Raw genomic sequence first — 16,993 nt, 5'->3', positions numbered from 1 at the left:
GGGACTGCTTCTGGGGCAACCCAAACAATTAATACACAACATAGGATATATGACCCCTACTGCTGTTATTGCTGTTACCCCATCAGGATTCACACGCTTAAGGACTACAGTGTAACCATCGCGCGTCTCTATAAAATTGGAGAGAGGAGTCCACAAGAGGAAAGGAATCAGGAGCAGGGCTGGGGTTCTTATGGGGCCACCGGCAGAGGAGAGGGAAGCTGAGGACCCCTCTTGGAGAGCCTGAGCCCCTCTCCTCCAGAGCTAAGCATTTCCTGTCACCGGTTCTCCTGCAAACCAAGCAAGACTTTGGAGAAACCATTTCTGCCCACGACCAGAAAGCTATAAATAACTCCTGGATTAGAAGAAAGGAAGAAAAACTCTGATTCCATCTGCACTCGAGTGAGAATGCATCCTCCCAGCCCGCCCCACCTCGCCTGCACACCTGGAATCCAAACCCCCAACAAGAGGAAACCTGGGCCTTTGGTCTACAGGTCAGAGGAGGAAACCGCTGGGGTCCTGCATGCAGCGGCTCTGCCTGGCCGCTGGCCTCCCACAGTAGACAGGCCCCTGCCAGGGCTTGTCACCTACAGAGGGAGATGCACCCAGGATGGAAGCCAGGTCACTGATGGCCGTTCCGGCCCAGCCAATTCTCTCAGCCCCACAAGGGGAGCGGGGGCAGGAGGCACGCCCTTCTCCACAGAGCCAGCGTGAATGGCCAGCAGGAAAGCAGCAGCCTGGGGACTGTGCCTGTGGTGTTCCCACCCCGGCATCCCTTTCCCTGTCACATCCCCTCCCCAACCCACCCTGTGCTCCAACTCCTGGTGGCCCTTCCCCTCTGCTCTGCTACCCGTTGCCCTTCCCTCTGCCTCTCCACCTACCCCCCACCCCAGATCCTGATGCCCCTCTGTCATGGAAAACAGGAAGCCTGCTGAACTTGGAATCAGACACACGGGAACCAAATCCCAGCTGCATCCCGGAGGAGCTGAGACCTGGGGTCCTGACCTGCACGATGGGAGCGCTAATGCCCACCACAGGGCTGTGGCCGGGCCCCAGAGGGCCACCACCCCCCGCTATCCCGGGTCCTTTCCCTCCCACATCCACTCCTGGCCTGGCCAGCCCGCCCCCGCGGCTTTTCCCACTTACCCCCTCGCTCATTATCCCCTTGGGACAAAGTGGACCTCCCGCACCACCGCTGACGCTGTCTGGCCCCCCGGGGCGGCCCCGGGGATCTAGCTGGCACCAGATGCCCGTCCGGGTGTGTCCGGCAAAGAGCCTCGGGGCGGGAGAAGCAGAGGCACTCTTTATTCATTTTCTCGGGGACCTCGCTAACCCAGCCTGGGGGCGCCCCCGCCGGGGGAGGCGGCCTCAGGCCCTACGGGCCCCGGGAAGGCGCTGCCGGCGGCGGTGGGCGCGGGCAGGAGCCGCCGGAGGCCGGGCCGGGGGCCGGCCCCCGCGTGCACGTAGCTCAGCGCCAGCTGCTCCAGGCGCCGCCTGCGCACCGCCGCCTGCGCCGTGCTGTGCAGGGGCCGCAGCAGCGCGGGGGGCGGCGCGTCCGGGCCCCGCAGCAGGAAGTCGAAGCCCGTGCGGTCGTGCGGGTCGTAGAAGAGGGGCCCGCGGGCCGGGTCGGGCCCCGGGGGCCAGGCGAAAGGAAAAGGCAGCGTGAAGTCCTCCGTGAGCACGCGGATGGCGAAGTCGTCCTCCTTGCCCAGCGCGCAGTAGGCGCGCCCGATGCCGCGGAAGTGCTCCTCCCAGAGCTGTGCATCCCCGCAGTAGATGTCCGGGAACGGGGGCTCCGGGGTCGCGGCGGGACCTGCGGGAAGGGGTCATGGAGCGGCCGGGATACGCGACCACCTGAAACCGTCGGGGTGTCGAGGAAGGAGAAGGGAGAACCCGCCACCTGGCTGAACCGTGAAGACCAAGAGAGGCCACGTGGAGGCTGAAAGGGGCGGGGGAGGCGCATCCCCAGGGACGGCACCAAGGAGCTAGGAGGGGCAGAAAGGCCCTAAGGGTGTAGAGTATGGCTACTAAATACTATTTGGGCGGAAAGTTCCAGAAGGAGAGGAGTCTGGATAGTTTGGCGGGACAACACAGGGCCTGCTGTGGACATGGGTTCATCCCCAGACAGTGGACTGGGGAAGGGGTGACCTGGTGGCTCTTGGTTGAAAGCTGATCCTGGGCCCCTGCAGAGGATGGACCGTGGCGGCCCAGCTGGAGGTCGGGGCAGATCCAGGATGAAGCAGGACAAGCACAGGATGAGCTCAGCGGGGCGGACACTGAGGGGCCAGTGCAGGGCCTTGTCGATGGAGGTGGGGAGGAGCCCTGCCTGGGCACAGCGACCCTGGGACGCAGCGGGCAGAGCAGCTTCACCCGGGAGAGGGGTCAGGTTGGAAGCTGGGCTGGTCTGTGCCTGTTGGACAGCACCCACCCCCACCGCAGGAGCACGTCCCAAGAGAAATGGGGACATCTCTGATCTCTGTGACTCACACGAGGATTCCCAGGCTGCGGGGGTCTGGTGAAATCTAGGGGTCCGCTATCAGAGAATCACGTGTGTATAGACACAGCACTGTGCCCTGGTTTGTGGTCCCTGCACCCTTGAAGCCCATCCATGGCCCCAGGCAGCAGCCCAAGCTGCTGTTCCACGCCCACACCTTGTCTGGGCTGCTGAGCCAGCTCTGGGCCCCTCGCTCAGGAGACCTTTCCTTCCTTCCTCCCTTCAGCAAAGCCTTAGCTCTGGGGGTACTGAACTGAACGAAGCAGCCATGGGCCCTCTCTGGGCATAGACAAGCCTCAGGGGACACAGGACAGACCGGGCAGCTCCCCAGGGACAGGCAGGACCGGGGGGCCTTGGAGGAGGCGATGAATGAACCTCTGACCATGAATTCTCAGCTCCTCCTCCCAGCACCCCAGCGAGGGGGTGACAGTACTCAGGCTGTTTTACTGGTGATACAGACCCAGAGAAGACACACGCTGAACTGACTCGCAACCCCAGCTGCGCGATGTGATCACGCTGCACTGTGCCACCCCCACCTGGCTCAGGAGCCTCTGGACGGTGATTCTCCCCCATTCACACAAGTACCCTGGGGCACCTACTGTGTGCCCGGCTCCACCACAGCTGCGAACAACGCACACTCAGCTTCTCCCGCGCCAGGGCCGGGAGCCGGCAGACCTGGGTCAGGGGTCCTACCTTCCACCTGGGAGAGCCTGGACTAGTCTTATAACTTCCTTGAGCCTCAGTTTCCCCTTCTGAAAAATGGAAACAATCAAGCCTGATCTACCACCCTCACAGATGAGGCCATGACGAACCTCTTTGTCACTGGAAAGTGCTTTCATGGCTCAGTCCCGCAGGCAACACCAAAGCAGCTGCTCCCAGAGCCGCAGACACAGGTGGGAGAGGTGGTGGACTGGCTCTGAGCAGGGTGTGAGGCCAGAGGGGCTGGCTTGGGGCCCATAGCACTCAGCACCTTGGACAGATCCAAGGCAGCCTTGCAGGAGCCTCAGATTCTGATGGGCAGAATGGCAGTGCCCCCGTCCCAGGCAGCCTGCCCTGTCCACCAGGACACCTCCTCCCTGAAGACCTCCAGGGTGAGCAACTGGAGGCACAGCACTGCCCTGGTGTCCAAAGCACTGGCCTGGCCTCACACTCAGTACCAGCAGGTGGGTGGGCTGTCGGGAGGGGTTATGGGGTGTTGCTGTGGGCTGGGGGTGAGAAAAGCTGTGGAGAAGCGGGGGAACTGTGGATGGGCCTCCAGGAGAGGAGAGGAGTGGGCCCCGGGGCACAGGAGAGGAGTGACACCCTCTGACTTGCACTTAGCCAGGTGAGTCCGGTGGCTGTGGGGCAGACAGGTGAGGGGTAAGGGCAGCAGCATAGAGACCGTGAGGCAGCCAGGGCAGAGGGGCTGGGGGCCCAGCCAGAGTGGCGGAGAGAAGTGCTCAGATTCTGACTGTGTCTTGAAGGTGGAACCCACAGGATCTGCTGATGGAGGGGCTGGTGCTGGGGGGGAGTGGGGAAAAGGGAAGACACCGAGGTTTCCGGCCTGAGCAACTGGAGGAAGGAAGCCCCATTTACTGAGAGAGGAGCAGCTTGGGGCCAGGGAGTCAAGCGTCTAATTTTGAACAGGTGATACCTTCAGACAGGCTGGGGAAGAGGTGCGGAGGATAGTCAGCTAGAGTCTGGAGTTGAGGCGGGAGAGGGCTCCAGGCTGGAGACAGACAGACCCCGGGGAGATGGTATTGAAAGGCACAGGGAATTCCCTGGCGGTCCAGTGGTTAGGACTCTGTGCTCTCACTGCCGAGGGCCCGGGTTCAGTCCCTGGTCAGGGAACTAAGATCCCACAAGCCGCGCAAAAAAAAAAAAAAAAAAAAAAAAAAAAGCCACAGAACTGGATGAGATCGTGAGAAGAAAGAGAAAAGGCCTGAGAAGTCAGCCTGGGCCCTACCCTCACCGGGTCAGGGAGAGGAGGTAGAGCCGGCAGTAACGCAAGAGGAGAACCTCCGGGAGCGCGTGGGGTTCTGGGAGCCAAGCGAGGAGGTGGGGAGGTCCTGAGCCGCGCGCCGCCCACGCGTCACGTCCAGCGGGACCAGAGAACGGACCTCGGGTTCAGCAGCGTGGAGGTCATCCCTGACCCCGACCAGAGCTGCTGGAGCAAAGTGCTGGAGCTGAGGGACTGGATCCAGTGGGTTCCAGAGCAAATGGGAGGGAAAGACTGGGAGACAGCAAGTATAAATAACCTTTTCCAGGAGTTTTGCTACAAATGGGGAGCAGGGAAATAGGGCGGTAGCTAAAAGGGAAGTGGGGTCAGGAGACAGGATATATAACCGCATGCTTTTAGGTCCATGGGAAAGATCTCATGAAGAGAGAAAATGTCAGGAGGCAGGAGAGGAGGGTGGAGAGGTGCTGGGGTCATGGCCGTGGGCAGGAGGCAAGGCTGGGACAAGCGGAAAGCTGGCCTTGGCTGGGAGAGGGGTGGGTGGTGCAGGAAGCGGGCAGGGAGCACAGAGCCCCAGGGCACAGGTGCGGTTGGGTGCGCCCGAGGTGCTGGGAACCTGTGGGAATCTTCTTTCTCTGTGAAAGAGTGAGCGAGGCCAGCAACTGAATGTGAGGAGGGAGAGAGGGATGGGGGCTGTGGAGGGAGGTGCAAGGTGGTTGCTAGGAGAGAGGAGGGACTGGACGGGAGGAGGGATGCAGTGGGACCCGCAGCTCTTCACGGAGGTCCCCCTGCAGCTTGCAGTCAGGAATTTAAAGAGAGCGTTAGCGTGGTTGAGTTTATCCCCAGCTCCGCTCAGCTGTATGGGTGCAGGCGAGGAGTAGGCGGAGAGCTGGGGGGCGGGGGGGGGGGGCCTGGTACAATCAAACGAGAGAGGGCCCAGGGAAGGAGGGTGTGTGTGAGGGTGTGATGATCATGGCAGAGCTGGATGAGCAGGGTTGGGGGAGCAGGACAGGCAGGAAACAGGCTAGAAACAGTGGACTGCGGTTCCGCCCACAGAGTGCTGGGGTCCTGGTCCTGAGATCGGGGTCAGGACCCGGCTGCAGTCTGGATGCCGACAAGGCCAATGACACGACCAGGGTGTAGGTGGCTGGGTGGGGGGACTGAAGGGCCAGGAGAAGGAGGAGATCACCAATGAGATGACAGCAGAGGTGGAGAGAGGGTCAGTGGCCAGAGTCCAAAATTCAAGGGGTGGAGGAGGATGGCCTTGGGTGGGCGTGGATGACTGCCCTCCCCAGCACGCAGTGGCTGTGCGCCTCTGAGGACCTGGGACCAGCCCTGGGATTTCAGGGAGGGGGTGGAGGAGGGGGCCAGAGAATGAACAGGAAGGGACCCTGAGGAGTGAGGAGGACCCTGGCCCACCTCCAGGCTCAGGGTCCAAGGGCTGCAGGACAGCCGGAAGAACCGTCAGGGGGTGAGGTCTCTGCCCCCACCCTGGCCCTGCCCTGGTCAGCGACCCTGGAGGAGCCGCTCCCCAGGAAGAGGGGGCGGAGCCACTGCCACCTTTCCCACCTTCTCAGAGCCCCGGCTGCCGCGGGCACCCCCTTCTCCTCCATCCCTCCCCCCACCACGCGTCTCACCTGGAGTGGCTACAGGACGAGGGGGCAGACCTGCCAGGCTGGGGTCCCCGGAACGGGGGGAAGCCATGTCAGCAGCCTGGGGTCAGGCTTGTTTACCTGGCTGCCCGGGAGACTGGGGGCGGGGCCGTCTGGGGAGGAGAGAACCCTGCATTTAAAGGAGCCCCACCTGGAAGTGGGCTGGGTCTGGGAGGGGGAGGGTCAGCAGGCACAGGGCCCCCTCCCCGGCACTCCCACAGCTTAGCTGACCCTGCTCAGGAGCCATTGGGACCCCACCCCGGCACTCAGAGACCTCCGTCCCCACCCCACCGACCCGCCAAGGTTAATCGGCGCCAAGAATCCCTCCCTGCTTGCTCTGAACCTCAGAGCCCCACGAGGGGCCGGACGATCTCCAGCTCTCCTCTGACAGCCCTTGTGAGTATCTTCTACGTTCACTAACAAAACGACAGAGGCAGCACAGGGAATGAAGAGAATCCCCCTGTATGCCCCAAGCTGGCAAGAGAGGACGGCACAGTGCCCTCCTGTTCAACCTCCTGTGTGGGCCCGCTGCACGATGGCCAGGATGCTCCCCGGCACGAGCACGAGCCCCGAGGACCGGCTCTGGGGCCCACGTCCACCAGGGAGGCCCGGGTCCTGAGTGCCATTGGGGATCCTGAGGAGCAACGGCCCGGAGCCCCATCAGCCCCCATACAGGGCTGATACCCTGCCCGGCGCTCGCTGCCGCCCACCCCACCAGCACTTCCGGAGTCCCTGCCCAGCCAGGCCCCAGGCTGGGGCTCAGAGGAGGCCCAGGAGGCTGAGGACCCGGTCCTCAAGGCGCTGGTGGGCAGGAGCACAGCCAGCCCTCGGGCCTCAAAGGCAGCCGTGGGCGAGCGATGCCTGTGCTTCACAGGACCGGCTGTGCTTTCCACGGTCCCGTGCTCCAGCGACGTGGGCCACCAAGCACCGGCCCTGGGGGCAAGCGTCGTACCAGCTCAGTTCAGCCTGGTGAGCCCCGGGTGGTGGCTCGCTATCCATACGGTGGGGCCGATGCGGGAGAAAAACCCGATACTGACATTCTCATCCCACAGATGGTCACTGAGCACTGTGGACAGGACAGGCCTGTGAGTGGCTGGTCAACCCCAGCGTAGTAGGGTGATCGCTCAGCTGTGCTAACAGAGCCCCCAGTACAGCAGCTTCAATAAGGTGGAGCCCTGCTCTCCCTCCTGCAGCTGTCCAGCCGTCCAGGTGTCCAGGCCGAGGCGGCCCTGCTCCCCAGCGCATCCAGGGCCCAGGCTCCTTCCAGCTGTGGCTCCGCCCCTCAAGGGTGTGGTCTTATCCACTGATGCCCCCATCGCATTCTCACGGCGGGGGCAGTCACAGGCCAGCAGTTTCCTTCAAGAATGTGAGGGGAAACTGTGCCCTTCACTTCTCAAATCAAATGCCAGGGTGAGAACTAAGTCACGTGGTCGCTCTTGGCTGTAAGAGAGGCTGGGGGATGTAGTCCACACCTGGGCGGCCAGGTGCTCAGCATTTGGAGGGACAACTGCCAGCCTGTCACCGTAATTAAGACAGACCCAGTATGCGTTAGTTTGGGCTCCCCCTGAAGCACGTGGTATTGTTTCCTAGGGCTGCTGTAACAATCACCACGACCTTGGTGGTTTAGGACAGTGTCTCTGGGATGCAGTCAAGGGCCGTGCTCCCCCCGAGGCTCCCAGGAGAATCTGCTCTTCCCTTTCCTGGCTTCTGGTGGCTGCCAGCATCCCTTGGCATCCCCGCCTCTGTGGTCACATGGCCCCCTCCTCTTCCGTCTGTGTCAAAACTCCCCCTTCCTCCCTCCATAAGGCTGCATGTGATTGCTTTAAGGGGCCACCCAGATGATCCAGATAATCTCCCCATCTGAAGATTCTTAACTTAATCACAGCCACAAAGCCCCTTTTTGCCATATAAGGTAACAATTACAGGTTCCAGGGATTGGAACATAGATCTCTTTGGGAGGTCATTATTCAGCCTAGCTCCAGGCCCTAAGGAATGATTTGAGGACAGGAGGTCATGTGGGAAGTGATCCCAGCGCACGTGGTAGGGACAGAAGGAGGCCAGTGATCAAGGGTGTTATCAGCTAAGTGGTTACCTCTGGGAGCCACTGGGGCTCAGTCTCATTGGGCCATCCTGTCTGAGGGGTGAGGGGCTTGTCACCCACCCACCCCATCAGTCATGAGTTAAGTGCTGCTCCCAGGAGAGTTGATTCCCTGGCATCTTCCACCAGCAGCCAGAGAGCACTTCAGACAAAGAAACACAGGGGCTGGCCCTGAACTACAGAAATAGGAAGAGCCCAGGTGATGGGGGTGGGAGAGACCTATATCATTTGCTCCTCAGCCCCCACCTCAAGGGGCTCACAGCGGGAGAGAGAAGTAAAAGTCAAGTCAATAAATAAACACCAATCATGATGAGGATGTGGGAGGAGACTGTCAGGGAACCATGAGGTTGGCAGTGACAGGGGGAACACCCATAGACCATCCTGTAGTCAAGGTCAGCCTCTCGGGAAAATGACATTGAAGCTGAGGGTAAAGATGGGATGTCGCATGAAGGGAGGGAAAGAGAGCTTGAGGACGTGCACGTGCAATGGCCCTGTGGCAGCAAGGAGCACAGTACCCCAAGGAACAAGAAACAGCCCAGGAGGCCAGGTGGCTGCTGAGCAGAGAGCCGAGAGAGGGGGCACCAAGGGAGAGTGGGGAGGCCAGTGGGGGCCTGGGGTCCCAACCCAAGCATTCCTTCCTCCTCCACCACGGTCATCTCCCTTCTCAGCAGCTCCCCCGCTGCGGGCTTCCCTCCCACCTCCCCCATCAGGAGAGGGAGGGGCAGAGTGGGAGGTCCAGGCTGAGGCGCACGAGGAGGAGGGGCAGGCAGGCCCGCGCAGTCCCCGCTCCCCACATAATCCCCTCCTGGCGATGCCACCGCCTCCTGGTTATTTTTAAAATCTCATTTTCAGAAAGTGGAGGAGAAAACCTCTTACTTTGGCCTTTTTCCCCCTCTTTTTTTCTGTGAAAGATTAGGAGAGGGGCGTGGAGGGAGGAGGGAGCCTGGAAGATGAGGAGGCTCCCCCGGCAGTGCGCCTGCATGGGGGCCCAGGGGCTCTGCTGACTCTGTCCCCCCATTCCACGGGCCCCAGAGACACGAAGCAGGACCCCTCCCTGGGCAGCCTCTTCAAAGGGGCGCATCTGCTGCTTTCACCCAGCAGGCATTCTGTGCGTGCCTACTACATGCTAGAGCACGGCAGGGAGGGGACTCCGGGTCTCCACCTTCGTGGGGCACAGGGTCTAGTGGGGAGAAAGGGACAATGGGGGATCCCCAAGGCTGGGAGACTGGGGGAGGGGCAAAGGCTGCCTGGAGCAGGGCCAGGCAGGGGGCAGGGAGGGTTCTGGCAGGTGAGGACGGCACGCGTGGGCAGAACCAAGTGGGCCTGGGTAGGCTGGCAGGACACGGACTGACCCCAGGGCCCGGGGACCACGCGGGCCTGTGAGGCGGGGGCTCTGACTGCCACCCCACAGGAGACGCAGCGGGGCAGGAACTCCCTGAGCCAGGACGTCCTAGAGCCCAGGACTGGAATCCCAGCTCTCCTCCTTGAGGCTGGGCTGAGTGTGCCAGTGGCCTTAAACATCGCGGGAGGATGCCAGGTGGTCTGATGGAGCCATTGTGCTCCCGGGAACCATCCAGGAGGGAGAGTCTGTCTGCCTGGGCCCTCCTGTAGGTACCCCAGCCTCCACCACCCTGTGTCCCAGAGCTCAGAGTTCATGTTGAACCAACCTCAGCAGCGACAGAAAATGCTATGGGAGCCCAGAGAAATCAGGGGTGGCGTCACAGAGGAGGTGACCTGAGCTGGGGGTCTCCAAGGGTGAATAGGAAAGTGCGAGGAGTTTCTTTAGGAAAGCAGGGGTGTGGGGGGGCGGGGCTGACACTGGTTGAAGATGGTATGGCAGACTTATTCAAGGGTGGTTATCACTACCGGTGCAGGGACCGCAGTGATGGGGGTGTACGGGGGAGAGACCAGGCTCAGCTCTGAATACGGCAGGGGCAGTGGGGATTTATGGCCAAGGAGCAGGATGGGGTGTGGGTTGGGGGGGGGGCGGCCAATAGATGGAAAATTACTAAGAGGAAATATCAGGAGCAGGGCGATTCTAGCTAAACCGATGTACCAGGATTCTCACTGAAGGCAGGCCACGTGCTCTCACCTCACCTGGGGGAGGGGGGAGGATGAGGAACCTGATCAGATGCAGGGGGGAGGGCAGGGGGCAGCAGCGGGGAGGGGGTTCCTTGCTAGAACAGTATTTTACGAGGAAGTGCACAGATGGGCCCAGGAGAAGGTTCTGGAAACGAAGAATCCTTGTCAAGGGCATTCCAGGAGGAAGGCACTGCACAAGCCTCAGAGGGCTGACCTGGCTGCAGCTGGGAACTGAGTTGCGGTGGAGGGGAGGGGGGCAGAGAGACCCGGGTCCGGGGAGCAGGGCAGGGGCTGGTCTGCTGGGCCCTGGGTCAGGCCCCCTCCTCTCTGGGGCAATAACGGCAGCCTCCTGTCAGGTTCCCAGCAGGAGCCGGAGCTGGAGGGAGCCCAGGAGGGGGAGGGGCCTGTGCAAAGGCTCGAGGTGGGAGTGAGCCGGCACTCTACGCATAGCTGCTGCCTCCCAGGGGGTAGCGGGGTCACACCCCAGGTGTGCCAGGTGCCTGGGCGGTGGGATGCCAGGGCCCCCTCCCCACGACCTGCTGTCTGGGCTCGGGAGGGCTGCGGGGAGGGGGAAAGCCCATCACTGCAGGAACGTCTCTTCCGCCTTCCCCTCGTGTCCCTCCGCCTCGAGTCCTGCCTGGGCCCGCAGCGCCATCTGCCGGCGGAACAGGGAGGCGCGGGCGGGAGCAGCCTCGAGGCCCCTGCGAGCTCTGCTCTGGGGAGGGCCTGGTACCCTGGAGAGGCGGGTGTGAGATGGTCCATGGGCACCATGCTCACCCTGAACTGAGGTTTGAGGGCCTGAATTTGAACCTGGCTCTACCACCGACTGCTGTGTGACCTCCATTCAGTTCCCGACCCTCTCTGAGCATCATCCCAATCCCAGGGTGGTGAGCAATCTGGCTCCCAGGTTGCTGTGAAAAGTGGCCGCCAGGCTGGGAGCCCACATCCAGCAGAGGTGGTTCCCCCAGCGCTGAAGGTGCTCCCCAATTCCTGAGAGGTTCGTGGGGGAAGCAGGCATGCGGCATGACCCAGCCAGGGACCTGCAACCCTGACATCTACCATTTTCAAACGTGGTGAGGGGTAGTGGGAGACGGACACGGGTCAGATCCCAGGTCTCAACAGGTGTCCCTCCCCGTGTCTCCTGGGGCTGTCTGTCCACAGAGGAGGCTCATCCACTCCCACTCCCACCCCCACCCCCATGTGATGCTCAAATCCCCCCCACCCCCCAACAGCCGGCCTCCCTGGGACCCTGCAGGGATAGGAGTGTACTCCCTCTAAGGCAGCTCATTCATTACCCGGCCAGGGCTTGCTGGAAAGTTCTCCTGTGGAAATGAGATTGCAGAAAACCTGCCTCACCATAATCCAGGTACATTCCGAGAGCCCAGAAGGCCCAAGGGGAAGGTCTGGGGCCAGGACCCACAAAATCCCCTGAGCTCGTCCCTCGAGCTCAGCCCCCTTGGGGCCCAGCCTCTCTCTGTACCCCACTTTCTCCTCCCTTCTGCCTGGAACCCTGAGGAGGGGGGGCAGCCGTAGAGGACCCCAACCTCCACGCCTCACTCTTGGCCCCAATTCCAAATTCCTAAGGGGAGGAACTGGTTGGCCCACCTTGCCCAATCAGCCTGGTCGATGTCCAACAATGACTTGCCAAAAAAAAAAAGAAAGAAAGAAATCAAAGGCCCTGACTTGCAGTGTTGCCCATGGCCATGGTGTAAATGCTCCCACCACGGCTGATCTCCCCCTGCCACTGTGATGGCACAGCACGCGGAGTCTGGCAGAGATGCACAGTACCTCACCATATGTAGACAGAGACACAGCTATAAATAATCTCTAGGACATAGGTGACAGTAAAATATAGTCCAATAAGCAGGAAGTGATGAGTTTGGGGTACTTACTACCTCTGTTTCTAGTAGAGTCCATTGAATTGTAAGCTTCTACAGCAGTATTTAACAACCAACTCTCAAAATCGCTGAGAATTTAAGCCCCAGTCACGAAAGCCTGTTGGCCACCACGCAGAGAGGCTGCGGGCGGCACACCCTGGAGGCATGGGGGCACAGCTCTCAGAGAAGGGGCACCACCAAATGCCTGTTCTGGCGCCAGCCATGGAACTGGACCAGGGGACCACAGGCAGGAACTCCGCTCCAGAACTGCCCAGAGACAGCTTCTGCTGGGAGGCCATACAGAGTCCCAGCTCTGCCACCTCTTCCCTGGCACGGGGCACGCATTACTTATGTATCGCTATGGAACAAGTGACCCCAAACTTAGGGTCGTCAGACCACACACATTTACTGCCTCACAATTGCTTGGGTCGGGAATCCAGGCAGGGATTAGCTGGGCCTTCTGCCTTGGGGCGTCTCACAGGTGCATCAAGGTGTCAGCTGGGGCCAGCTCCACGGGTGTCCAGAAGGAGATAACTGAGAATGGAGGTGGAGAGGCTGGGCCCGAGGCCACGCTGGGGACAGAGGTGTACACACACATGCACACACACACGCACACATGCTGTGCCCAGAACACGGTGTTCGATTCCACAGCACTGTTCCTGGAAAGGTGTGCTGGGTGCTGGAAACTTTGTGACCTCAGGGGTGAGGTCAGGGCTGGCTGGGGTGGCAGAGGGCGTGCCCAGAGATAGGACTGCTCCGCTGGGCATGAGGACAGAGCTGGCAGCACCCCAACAGGGACGGGCAGCATTCAGAAAAGCCACACAGCCACACCATGGCCGACAGGACCTCCTCAGCCAGGTCCCAGAACCCCAGGTCAGCCCAGCGCCAGGCAGGGGCACGTGGGAGCCCAGGAGGGGACCCCCCCATGTGGTCTTCCAGGAGAGCACCCCCTGCAGGGCAGCAGGGGGCCGACCCCCAGGCCCTGAGCTGAGGAGAGAGGGGTCCGGCAGCTGGGGTCCCCTTGACTTGGTGGAGAGGAGGCTGGGGGGTGATGTGGAGAGGGGGGTACTCGAGTTCCAATACAGCCTTTGCCATCGCACCATGTGGCTGCTGACTGCTTGTGGGGACCAGAGGTATGAGAATGAGTGGACGGATGGATAGACGACAGACAGACTGTCCACTGCTTCCCTGAACCTCGACTTCATCGAGAGGATACGGCAGCCCGTGACCTAACAGACTCAAGGAACGTACACCAAGGAAGGGTCCTGTGGGGACTCCGGTCTCGTGTCCCCAGCGCCCCAGGCAGGCACGAGGGCAGTTCCACCTCCCGTGTCCAGTCGCAGGTCGGAGGCTGGCCTGCAGGCTCCCTCCCCGGCCTCCTCGGCCCCCCAGCCCAGGGTGCCCTCTATGGGGACTCAGGCATGGCTCTCCAGGCCGTCCCTCGGGGGGAGGATTCCAGGGCCGGGTTCCCGCCTGTGTTCCCATCCCTGCGGCTGTCCCCAGGGGAGCAGCCCGTACCCGCCTCTGAACGCAGCTCCTCTGTTCTGCACCGTTGCTTCTGCCTGTGTTGTCAGGCCTGTCTCCCCCCCTCACCCCGGCGCATCCTGCATCACGTCTATGGCGAGAAAACGCTCCCCCTGCAGCTGTTTGCTAACTGCGTTCCTACTGTTTTTCTATCTTTAAAAATACATTCAGTCCTGGTCGCCGTGGGGCTGGAATGCGTGTTTGTGGTGAGACAGGGGTCTCGCTTGTGGCCGTGGCCATCACTGACCAGCCCGAGGCCCCTCCTGGGCTCAGAGGGAGGCCAGGCTCTGTGTGAATGGCTGAGCCCGCCTGGAGCGGCAGGGGAGTGAGTGGTTTTCTGAGAGGCCGTAGGAAGAAGGGCCTTCCAGCAGGGGTAGAGTGTGTACTGAGCCCCGGTGGCCACGTCCCCGGGATGCAGGCTTTGGATTTGGGCAGATCTGAACGTGCACTGTCCTGCAGAGGCTGTGTGTCCAGGGACGGGTCCCTGAACCTCTCTGTGTCTCAGCACCTCGCAGGGTTGGTGTGAGGACAGTGTGGACATGATTAAGCCCCCAACACATGGCCATCCTCGTTGGTGGCGGTGGAGGCGCTGGTGAGATGGGTGGCGGGGCAGAGGTGACGGGAAGGGAAGTGCCCATCCCTCCCGGGCAGGGGCGAGCTGCCCTGTTCCCAGAATGCCTTCACTCATTCACCACTCAATTACTCAGTCATCCAGCACCCACTCTGGGTACTTACTTTACCAGCCAAGCCTCCCTGACCTGGCTGCTTAAAATAACCTCCACAGCTTGCCCACTCCCTGTCCTGCTTGACCTTCGTCCTTCTCACTGTCCCCGGGACGTAAGTGCCACGAGGGAAGGAGTTTCTGGGTGCTTTTGTCCCCTGATGAACCCCCAGGTCCTGGAGTGGTGCCCGCCACACTGTAAGCATTTGCTAAATACTCACTGAGTGAGTGGAGGCGGCAGGAAGGATGCCGCTCAGGGCATTGTGCAGGCTCGGGGACTACAGAGCCGGTCAGCCACCCTCAAGCCAAGTGCCCCCCCGACCCAGTCTCTGTTCCCTGCAGTTTATAAACCTTTTCATCCCAGCAAGTCCCCTGGTCAGGGCTGAGTCCTCTGTGTCACCAGCTCAGACATGCAGGAAAGCAACATCTCGGGCAAACCTGGGAGTGTCTCCTGCCTGGCCGCACGGTCACTGGTCCCCAAAGAGGCAGATGGCGGGGAGGGGGAGAGGTCCTCAGGCTGGGCATGGCCAAGGGATGGGGAAGGGGCCCCCCACTCCAAGCAGGGACACCACGTGGGAAGGGAGCTGAAGGAGGCAGGGCTGCTGATAGCAGCTGCAGGTGGATGGGAGGAGGACAGTCCCGCTGTCCAAGGAAGGTCCGCCCAGGAGCACGCCCTCAGCAGCATTCACTCACTCAGTCGACCTTTACTCAGGGCCTGCCCTGGGACACGTTGGGGACCCAGAGACAGCCAGCACATCCCCAGGGAAACTTGAGAAGGCAAAGGACCAGGGGTTAGTCAGTGGTGCCACCAGGGTTCCAAGGAGCTCAGGGAGAGCCAAGGAGGGCCATCAGTCAGCCAGGGAGCCGGGGGACACACCTTAGGATGCCCTTACCAAGTCAGGAAGGCTGAAGGCTGACTTCATGTGGGCCTCACAAAGGGACAAGGAGGAAGGACACATGCTCTGGGCAGAGGGAAGAGCAAAGTCCCATGGTCAGCTGGAAAGGGCTCGGACAGCTAATCCTGGTGTGGAGGCTGCAGGGGACAGACCACCAGGAACCTAGCGAGCTGGGAGGGCTGTCCCAGGGCTGTACCTAGAAGATCCAGGTAGGGCTGATGGCTGCTTTGGACACATCGCTCTACCATTCATTCCACAAACATTTGCTGAGCCCCTGCTAAGCATACCAGGCACTATTCCAGGCATTGGGGACACAGCTGGAAACAAGAGATGAAGAGCCCTGCCTCCTGGTTTACATTCCAGTGGGGGAGACAGCCAATACACCAGAGACATAGTACAGTGAGTTATATGATGTTACAAGGTGAAAAGGGATATGGAAAGAAATTGACAAGTTTAGGGGGTAGAGAGTGCAGGGTGAGGGTCAGATTTTAAAGAAGTTCATCAAGAAAGAAACAATTGAGCAAAGACTTGAAGGAGGTGAGAGACTGAGCCGAGCAGCTCTCTGAAGGAAGGATGTTCCCCAGACCAAAGGAACAGCCAGTGCAAAGGTCCTGAGACAGAAGTGTGCCTGGCGGGTGGAGGAGCATCAAGACCTCACTGTACCTGGGGTGGATGGGGTTAGCGAGAAAGAGCAGAAGGAAATGAGGTGGAGGGGATCCTTTCTGTTCTTAATTCTTTTGTTCTTGTTTTTTTTTTACTTACAGTATTTCTTTTTTATTTACATACATTCATTTCTTGTTATTGCTAAGTATATTTCTGTGAATGTAACACAGTTTGTTTATGCATTCACCAGTCGAAGGACACTTGGATTTTTTCTGTTTGGGGTTATTATAAAGCCACTATACACATTCGTGTACAGATTTTTGTGTGAAGTTGTCATTTCACTTGAGTAAATGCCTAGGAGTAGAATAGCTGATCTGGATGGTAAATGTAGGTATCACTTTCTAAGAAAGTACCAAACTACTTTCCACACTGGCCATACCATTTTGCATTTCCACTGGTGATGATGGAGACTCCAGTTACTCTGCATCCTCACCAGCACTTGGTATTTTCTGATTTTTCTTATTTTATCCATTCTAGTAGATGTGTATTGATATCCTACTGTGGTTTTAATTGGTTTTCCTCATGGGGAATGATGTTGAGCCGTTTTTATGGGCTTATTTGCCATCTGCTTTTTCCTTTAGTGGAATGTCTATTTGAATTTTTTGCCTGTATTTTCTTAGGTTGTTTGTGTTTTGTTTTGTGAGTTATTTGTATATTTCAGATACAGTCCTTTATCAGATATGTGATTTGCAAATACTTCCTCCAAGTCCGAAGCTTATCGTTTCATTTTTTTATAGCTGCCTTTTGAAAAGCAGACGTTCTTAATTTTGATGAATTTATTTACCAATTTTTTATTTTATGGATAGTGCTTTTGGTGTCATATACAACATATCTTTGTCCAACTCAAGGTCACAAAGATTTCCTCCTATATTTTCTTCTAGAAGTTTTAGAATTTTAGATTTTACTTTAAGGTCTATGATCCATTTTGAGTTAATTTATGTATGTAGTGAAGTATAAATTGGGATTTTTTTTTTACATGTGTATATCCAATTATTGCAACACCATTTGTTGACTAGACTATCCTTTCTTAATTGAATTGCTTTTGCGCCTTTA

General features: G+C 59.4%; 2 protein-coding genes across 2 annotated transcripts in view; one reads left to right on the top strand and one right to left on the bottom strand.

Moving 5' to 3' along the window:
* Nucleotides 1-492: 492 nt before the first annotated feature.
* On the bottom strand, nt 493-6,131 carry C17H8orf90 (chromosome 17 C8orf90 homolog). Its single transcript, XM_061171738.1, is given in 4 exon segments — nt 493-584; nt 1,144-1,462; nt 1,464-1,810; nt 6,053-6,131. Coding segments are annotated over 4 exon segments (837 nt in total).
* A 5,151-nt stretch (nt 6,132-11,282) lies between these two features.
* The window catches only part of LOC133077066 (maestro heat-like repeat family member 5), a 64,344-nt gene continuing 58,633 nt past the window's right edge, over nt 11,283-16,993 (top strand). Inside the window, 3 exon segments of the mRNA XM_061171737.1 lie at nt 11,283-11,332; nt 12,618-12,803; nt 12,932-13,035. Of these exon segments, the coding sequence (XP_061027720.1) occupies nt 11,283-11,332; nt 12,618-12,803; nt 12,932-13,035 (340 nt within the window).

Source organism: Eubalaena glacialis, chromosome 17 (genome assembly GCF_028564815.1).
Source record: "Eubalaena glacialis isolate mEubGla1 chromosome 17, mEubGla1.1.hap2.+ XY, whole genome shotgun sequence".
Classification (NCBI taxonomy): Eukaryota; Metazoa; Chordata; class Mammalia; order Artiodactyla; family Balaenidae; genus Eubalaena; species Eubalaena glacialis.
The sequence above is the reverse complement of the archived record's forward strand: the minus strand, read 5'-3'. Positions and strand labels throughout refer to the sequence as shown.